Below are 8,950 nucleotides of genomic sequence, written 5' to 3' on the forward strand. Positions count from 1 at the left end.
ATCATAGCAATTTGATGTCTTTACACTCGAAACATTATATTTATGAAATTATATTATTTTTTTAATCTGTGGAAATATTTGAGTTTTGTCATTGTCAATGTCAAAAACATGCTAACATTTTAAATTTGTGAGGTTAGCTTACTTGTTTTACTTACTGCGTATAAATAAAAAATAAAAACTATATTTTTTAATTAATTTTATAAATATTGATTGAGTAAAACAATATAAAAATAAAAAAAATAATAACTAAGAAGAACAAAACCAATAACGGCAACATGTCTAACAAAGTAAAAATAAAAGTAATTAGTCGAAACCCAGAAGATTATTTACGAGCAACAAAAAGAGATATCCATAAAAGTAATATTAATAAATCAGTGTTATTATTAATAAGTATTTTTAGATTTAACAAACAAGATGAATGTTCTTTTCAGTACCCAGAAATTATGATCCTAATTTGCATCCACTAGAAGGGCCTCGAGAATATGTTCGCGCTTTAAATGCGGTTAAGCTTGAAAGAGTGTTTGCAAAACCATTTATTGGTAATCTAGATGGACACACAGACGGTGTCTCTACTTTGGCAAAACATCCAAGTCGATTAGCAGTATTAGCTAGTGGGGCGTTTGACGGCGAAATTAGATTATGGGATTTGGCCAGTCGAAAGTGTACTAGAGATTTTGTTGCACATGAAGGCTGGGTCCGTGCTATTTCTTATGTTCCAAATGGACAGCAATTCATCAGTGTTGGTGATGATAAAACAATTAAAACTTGGAAGGCAGAAGTTAAAGATGAAAGTGATGAAGATCCTGTCAATACATTACTGAGTATGTCAGTTGTGTCTGGCATCTCACATCATAGGTCTAAACCAATTTTTGCAACATGTGGAGAGCATTGTCAACTGTGGGAGAATACAAGGAGTGAACCTATTAAAGTTTTCAAGTGGGGAGTAGATAGTCTACATCATGTGGCTTTTAATCAGGTAAGATAAATTGAATCAATTTTTAAGTATAAATTTATTGATTTTAATTTTATATATTTATTTCTATCCTTTCATGCACAATATTTAATTAAAGGTTAATCATTAAATGTTTATTTGGTACTTTATTGTTTCTTAATCCTTCCTCCTTCAGTGAGTGCCCGTTACAATAATAAAGTTCATTACAAAATAAGTTTGCATAATACAATTAAAATCAGTGTGGGTTTGAAGTGCTGTACTCTTAGCTAGGTTATAAAATAATTTGCAAAATAGCAGTCCTATTCCCGTTTTTGTATGTTACTAAGTAATCATTGATAACTTACTTAAAAATATTATATATTTTCTTAGAAGAATACATGGCGAATTATATTTTTTTCAATTAATTAATTTTTTGTAGGTAGAATCTAATCTCTTAGCATCATGTGCAAGTGACAGAAGTGTCATATTGTACGATTTCCGTGAGTCTGGTCCACTGAGAAAAGTTGTAATGGAATTGAGATCAAATGCGCTCTCCTGGAACCCAATGGAAGCCTTTATATTCACTGTAGCAAATGAAGATTACAAGTTTGTTTAATTACTATTTTTTATACTCATATTTGAAAACACATAGATTTTGTGTTTATTTAATTTAATTTATTTAATATTGTTGTTCTACTAATATTCTTTTTGATTCCAGCTTATACACATTTGATGTAAGAAAATTAAAACAACCTGTTAATGTGCACATGGACCATACATCTGCTGTTATAGATGTAGATTATTCACCAACTGGTAGGGAATTTGTGTCAGGTAGCTACGACAAAACAGTAAGAATATTTGAGAGCCTTAAAGGTCATTCAAGAGACGTATACCACACCAAGAGAATGCAAAGATTGACTTCTGTGAAATGGTCTTTAGATAATAAATACATATTAACTGGATCAGATGAAATGAATATAAGAATGTGGAAAGCTAAGGCATCAGAAAAGCTTGGAATTGTAAGTATTAATTTCTTTGAGTTAAATAATATTTAATAATTTCATTAACTAAAAACAGAATTAATAATAAAAGTGTGTATTAAAACACAATAAATTAACTAACTTTATTTTCATAATACTCAATTCCCTCTATATATGTCTGTTGTATTTTATATAACTATTGTTTTTGTTATATAAAAACTTATTTTGACACACCAGTTCAAACTATCTAGGATTTTTGTATTTTTTACATGTTTTATTTTACATTATATACAACAATATTTGTTTCTAGCTAAAACCAAGGGAACGCACAGCACTCAATTATGCAGATGCATTGAAAGATAAATTTAGTGGGCACCCACAAGTAAAGAGAATAGCACGTCACAGACATGTGCCAAAACATATTATTAATGCCCAAAAAGAAATTAAAACTATTAAAGAGAAAAACAAACGTAAGGAGGCTAATCGAAGAGCACATAGCAAACCAGGCGCCGTACCGTTTGTTGTTGAACGCAAAAAACATGTGGTCAAAGAGGATGAGTGATGCTTACACGTCATTTTTACTTATAATTACAACATTAAATATAACTATTATGTGTAAGCTAATATATTTTCACTGAATAAACCAATTCCCATAATAAATAACCTTTTTTACAAAATGTTGTCCCGCACCAGCACATATTTCATACTGCAGGTTTGGGGCGCGTAGTAAATCAAAGGGTGGCGTTCATACATTACATTTTAAATGTTGTAAAAGTAAGGAAATAATATTTTTAATATAAAAAAATATCATATGCCAAATTTAATTCTTTGATGTACAAACGGAAATTGTGAGTTATTGACGATGGATTTGACTTAATTTTTATATAAACAAATAAAATTAAGGATCCTATGAATTCCAGTCAGTCAGAATTATAATCAGTATAAGCGATTATATTTACATTCCTAATTTCATGTTATTAGATTTAGGATTTTTATTTACTCCTTTATTATAATATCAATTTACCATGGGTTAAATAGCTGGGTCAATTATTAGTATTATAAGTATCTTATACGACGAAGGTTTTTTTTTTGTAAAAGTACAGATGTTTTATCAGACAGACTATTGAATAGCGTTTATAAGAATTAAAGTTTTACTAATAACCACTAGTAATAGCACAATTTTTCCAAATTGTATCTATATTGCTTACAAAATTCAAATATACCTACCTACTTGTACTCTATTCCAACCATAAAAGGAAAAAGGCGAAATAAGCATCATTGATCGAGAGTTTGATTAATCTATAATATTCACTATGGATTTACGAAAAAATTGCATTTTGCACGTCGACGAAACTGTTATCGGAATTTTGGAAGTAAAATTATATTGTAAATAAGTATTTTAGTGCAATAGTGTTCTATTATCGACGACCTCCGTTGTCGAGTAGTGTGCACACCGGTTTTCAAGGGTACGCTACTCTGAAGTCCCGGGTTCGATTCCCGGCCGAGTCGATGATTTTCCATAACATAAGTGCTTTAGCTACTTACATTAGGATCAGAGTAATGTATGTGATGTTGTCCAATATTTATTTATTGTTATTATTTATTATTATAAATAATGTTATATTTATCATAAACTCTTAGAAGTGCTCAATATCGCTGTGTTATTAGCAAATCGCATGAAATATCGAAGGTTTGTTTATCTTTTTTCCTACTCCCATTGGAATAGGCTATAGTCCTACATATCACATTTTAAACAATTCTATACTTTATAGCACAACTGAAGGAAAAATCATATTCAACAAATTTAAAAACGAAAAAAAAAATAACGTTAATAGTAAATGATATAGTATTCATATCGATAAAAATTATATTAAAATAGGCTGCACAAGCGTCCATGTCGTTTAGAGAAACATGTGATAAATACCTTAGTTTTTGTCTTTTAAGTTACTTTACATCACTCAAGAATTATTTAAGGAACCGCGAAGTATAATTGTCAAAGATATCTATTACAACAGTACATGTTACAGGGAAGTCGAGTACTTCGAGTCGAGTCGAAGTATTTCTATCATAGAAAATAATCATCGTAATCGACTCACAATGTGTGAAGATAACACAGGACATACCCACAGAAACAAAATAAGCCGAAGGTAAAGTTTACATTGAAAAAATAAATAATGTAAGTTGGTACGTCTTTTTATTTCAAAGAAAAAAAAAATAAGGTAGCCTCGGCCCTTGTTTGTAACTAATAAAATATTTGCAGTAACAAATTTCTTTCATCCATGGAACAATGTGAAGATGCTATCTCAATAACATTCAATACAATTAATTCATTACAAATATCGGATAAATAGAATCTAAGAGAGGGCGCACCGTCACTCAGAACGCACACTAAGTCTACTTCGGATTTTTGCATTGATCCTAAAATAGCCAGGACAAAAGTTATAACCTTCTGTAGATAAAAAAAGTTTCTTGGGATTATATAAATTTATTGGTAATTTTTATGTGGGAGGAATATAAGCATTTAGTTTGAAGATTTATATTTAAACACTGTTTAACTAAATCCTGAATATGAAAATTGCACTGATGAAATATGCTAAATCATTCATAATATTTAGAATATTTTTGTGGTGTTAATAAGCCAACATTCTACATCAAGGTAGTTGAAAAACGAGTCTTTTAATTATTTAATCTTGTTAGATACATAATCTGCCATAATATAGAAATTAATCTCAACCTTATTGTTCATAAATATTATAAATTTTCGGCTAACATGTAATGTCAAAATAAAATTTTAATTCCAAAAGGTTTACAAAAATGTTTGATATTGCACTATGATCAAATCAGTTGATAACTGACAAGGTTTATTGAAAACTTTTGAAACAACAATCAATAATATCATGCACCATGATGTCTATTATCAAGTTAACCTGCTTGATTAATGGGCCTGCTGATCCTGTTTGGTAATGTCATTGTTCTTATATCAATTCTGAAACAAAATTACATTTAGTAAAGTATTTAAGTTTCAATTTTTAATGTCATGTTAATTTTAGATTTCTGAGTATAGTGTAGTACAATCATCTACAGGAAAGTATGAAATATTATTATTAATATTCTTTTTCGAATAAAAAAGATGGTTATAAAACAATATCAAGTATTTTTGGGTTAATTTTTTGCTTTAAATTATTTACCATTACTTACAGAATATCTCGTGGGAGTGATGATTGATCCAAATTCTTTTCCAAGACACAGAGAATGCTCAGGGTTTTCAATGTTGGTGCATAATCTAATACATGGAGATCACTATTGTCTATCAGTCTCTCATGATTATCTTCAGCATCGTCTACTGGTCTGTTATTATTGTTATTATTATGGGAACAAGGACTAAAACAGCAGAAAAAATATCAATCAATAGACATACATTTATAAATACATTCTTAAAGATTACACAAAAATTTAATAAAACTATCATTTCACATGGGGGAGGAATTAATTAATATCACTTTGTTTAAATATTGTTGATAAAACAATGAACTTTCATGTACATACTATTGTATAAAAACATATACACATTCTTATTAGGAACAATAAGTTATTGTCTTAGATAAAAACATTGAACTAACCTTGTTCCTCCAAATAAATAAACTTTTTCCTTAAAAATAAGACAAGCTTGTCGTCTTCTTTTGCAAGGTCCTACACCACGCACATTAAGGTATTCCCAATAATTTCCATTTATGGAATATCGGTAAAGATCATTGAAGTGTGTCTTTGTTTTAGCATTCAATCCACCAAATATGTACATAAAATCTTTATATAGCCCTGAAAAAAAATAAAATAATTATATTGTATATTTAACTATAGTAAAAAGAATGTAGTAAACTTACAAGCAGAATGGCTGCGCCTTGCTTCGGGCCAGGATCCACTAGCATTTACATTTACCCAAGTTTCAGACACTGTATCTAAATAATAAACTTGGGGACAATATATTTCCTCTTCAGAGTTATATGGACTGTTCAAGTCACCTCTGCCTCCAAAGATGTACATTCTATCATTATATGCCACTGCTGTGTGAAAGTCTCTGTGAGAAGGTGGTGTACCTTGAGTGTTGATAAACCTCCATTGCATAGTGTCTAAGTCTAAACAATGAACATCCTGCGAATACTGATCAGTCAGATATTCAAAACCTCCAAAGATATACATCTTGTTTCTAATCACACAAGCTGAATGTCCGTCTTTTGCATAAGGCACCATACCAGTCACCGAGGGTGTACTCCATTCTAATTTTTTTGTGTCAAAACAAGATAAAGTTTCACAAGCTACAGCATTGTTTCTTCCGCCCCACATATATACCTGTAAATATAAATAATCACCAGATCAATATCCATTGAATATTGTGAACATAATGCTCAATAAATTTAAGTTTTGATACCTTGTGTCCATATGCAACTGCGGTATGGCCATACCTTTGGAAAGGAACAACTTCATTTTTTTTGTAGTTGATGGCTGCCCATCTTAATGTTGTTGTGTCTAAAATGTGGACTGGAATGGGTTCCCAATCTTTGTACTCTTCGGTTGAACAATATCCACCGAAGGAAAATATTTTGTCTCCGATACACACTGCTGCGTGATTAACCCGTCTTGGTCCACCTTCAATGTGTACCGTCCACCTCATATTGTCACTGGAATGTTTAAATATTTATTTCATTTTTAATGGAAGTAGTTTTTAATATGTACTTATTATGTTATTGTTTTATATGTATTGGTAAACGTCTTACGACAAATCGATATAAATAAGTAAATTTACCTTCCTGTTACGACCTGAACCGAGGCCGTTTAAAGAATAAATTATTTTATGAGTGTTGTTTATATTATTGAGTAAAAATTAAACTAGCTGTAGGTATGTATTTGTTTTTACGAAAATAAAATATCGCACTTTTTTTTTTCGTTGTTACCTCGGTTTGACAATTCTCTGATCTGTCATTCTACCCAAAAAGCAAATTAGGTTGCCAGCAATCAAAATTTCAAAATGTTTTTGTAATCATAAATATAATTTAACTATCGAAAAGTTAAATTATTATAACTATAACGTAATTTTACGACATATGCTGGATAACAACAACTCACCTAGTTTACCTATAACACAGTAGGTTAATAAGTATTAACCTTAAAATCTATAGATATTCATAATTTCAAACTATGTATATAACTAAATAGGAACCATTCATAAATTACGTAATCCGTTAAGGGGAGGGGACAGCGAAATGTGACATTATGAAACAAGGCGTAGTAGTACCCTTTGTGATGTCACATGACATCATTTAAAGTATTGAAATGCGGAACTAATTGTAGAAGAAAAACCTAATTATAAATATATATTTTATAAGCATATTGTAAGGTTGAAATTGTTTTGCTGGCGAGTTGACGTTTTTAAGCCACTAATCATACACATGCAATCACAAAAGAGGCAACAAGAGATTTTACCCAAAGCGAAAATTCGTTATCAAAGAACTTTTGCAGCTAAGTCTCATAATTGTGACCAGTTAGGACAAGGACGCAAAGGATGAAAAATCATAATATTAATGTGACGTCATTTATATAGGTATATGTATTGTTTGTTGTAAATTACAACTATTATGAGATGGTCCAGAAGTTAAAACGCGTGCATCTTAACCTATGATTGCGGGTTCTAACCCAGACAAGCACCACTAAATTTTCATCTGCTTAATTTTTGTTTATAATTCATCTCGTGCTCGTTCAACACCGGGTGAAAGAAAATCATCGCGAGGAAACCTGCATGTGTCTAATTTCAACAAAATTCTGCAACATGCGTATCCACTAACCCGCATTGGAGTAGTGTGTTATTATGTGTGTTAATATGCTCCAAATCTTCTCCTCAAAGGGAGAGGAGGCCTTAGCAGAGCAGTGGGAAATTTACAGGCTGTTCATGTTTTAATAGAAACACAATTTTGATAAATACTAATTAATCGCATACACTTTTTAAAGCAAAAATGATAGAACCTGTGACGCGTAGGGTAATGTACGCTATTACGGTATGCCTTGTAACCATACAGTATAGTAAAACATTCTAGTGTAAGGAACATAACTGCTTCTCAAATGAGAGACGTCTGTATTCATGCTTTTCAAAATGAACAAAATAACTAAAACAACAATACGATATGGCTTTAGACGACTATAAACCACTTCAGGCGATAGACTGACCCTCGTGATGAAAACGCAAATCAAGCATTTTTTTCTCAAACTCAGGTTTTGTATCTTTATAAACAGACAATACGTACAATTTACTACAGTTATTTTAAATTTACTTACCTTAAACTTATTTTTAAGCTATTATATTGTTGCTGTGAAATATAGATAGAAGGTAAGTTTGTTACGCAATAAGCCTGTTCTTTTTTCATCAGTAAAAGAGCAATAGGCGTGATCTTTCAACGCCAGGCGGTGTTAGGGCGCGAATCATTTGTTATTATTTCTATCACGCGCCGAGTTTCCAAACAAATTGTATTGTAACTGACAATATGAGCGATTATTGTTCGATTTTATACAAATGTTTCCAAATTCTATCTCACAGATAAAAAATTGTCTTTCATTTATGTGTTACTCATATTATAAATCAAATAGTATACAATCACGTGTTACAAATACCGGCAGTTTTTTTATACAATTATATTAAACTAGTCGCCCGCGGTGTTAAGCATAAAAAGCCTATTTCTTGGAGTTTAAGCTTAATTCATACTAAATTTCATCAAAATCCGTCCATTGGGTTGGTCGACAACAGCAAAAGACAGACAGACAGAGTGACTTTCGTATTTATAATATTAGTATAGATTTAAAAAAAAAATTAAGCTATATATTTATTTACCACTGAATTTTCATGTGCTTAATTTGTGTTTATAATTCATCTCGTGCTCGGCGGTGAAGGAAAACATCGTGAGGAAACCTGCATGTGTCTAATTTCAACGAAATTCTGCCACATGTTTATTCCGCCAACCCGCATTGGAGCAGCGTGGTGGAATATGCTCCAAAC

The 8,950-nt window shown here is 30.9% G+C and overlaps 2 protein-coding genes across 4 annotated transcripts; one reads left to right on the forward strand and one right to left on the reverse strand.

Moving 5' to 3' along the window:
- The first annotated feature begins 124 nt into the window (after positions 1-124).
- Positions 125-2,530, forward strand: LOC125066220 (DDB1- and CUL4-associated factor 13). Its single transcript, XM_047674211.1, has 5 exons — positions 125-357; positions 432-976; positions 1,371-1,537; positions 1,650-1,950; positions 2,222-2,530. The coding sequence occupies exons 1-5, from the start codon at positions 276-278 to the stop codon at positions 2,471-2,473; spliced, it is 1,347 nt and encodes a 448-aa protein (XP_047530167.1). The 5' UTR covers positions 125-275; the 3' UTR covers positions 2,474-2,530.
- A 1,613-nt stretch (positions 2,531-4,143) lies between these two features.
- LOC125066222 (kelch domain-containing protein 3) lies at positions 4,144-7,052 on the reverse strand. 3 transcript variants are annotated; one of them, XM_047674217.1, is made up of 6 exons: positions 7,033-7,052; positions 6,338-6,587; positions 5,793-6,258; positions 5,532-5,727; positions 5,110-5,292; positions 4,144-4,897 (listed from the first exon to the last, which is right to left on the reverse strand). In XM_047674217.1, the coding sequence occupies exons 2-6, from the start codon at positions 6,578-6,580 to the stop codon at positions 4,834-4,836; spliced, it is 1,152 nt and encodes a 383-aa protein (XP_047530173.1). In that variant the 5' UTR covers positions 6,581-6,587; positions 7,033-7,052; the 3' UTR covers positions 4,144-4,833. The 3 variants fall into 3 exon arrangements, with proteins under 3 accessions (XP_047530173.1, XP_047530171.1, XP_047530172.1); XM_047674215.1 differs by lacking the exon at positions 7,033-7,052 and adding an exon at positions 6,713-6,784; XM_047674216.1 differs by lacking the exon at positions 7,033-7,052 and adding an exon at positions 6,684-6,780.
- Positions 7,053-8,950: the final 1,898 nt, after the last annotated feature.

Source organism: Vanessa atalanta, chromosome 9, assembly GCF_905147765.1.
Source record: "Vanessa atalanta chromosome 9, ilVanAtal1.2, whole genome shotgun sequence".
In the NCBI taxonomy this organism is placed as follows: Eukaryota; Metazoa; Arthropoda; class Insecta; order Lepidoptera; family Nymphalidae; genus Vanessa; species Vanessa atalanta.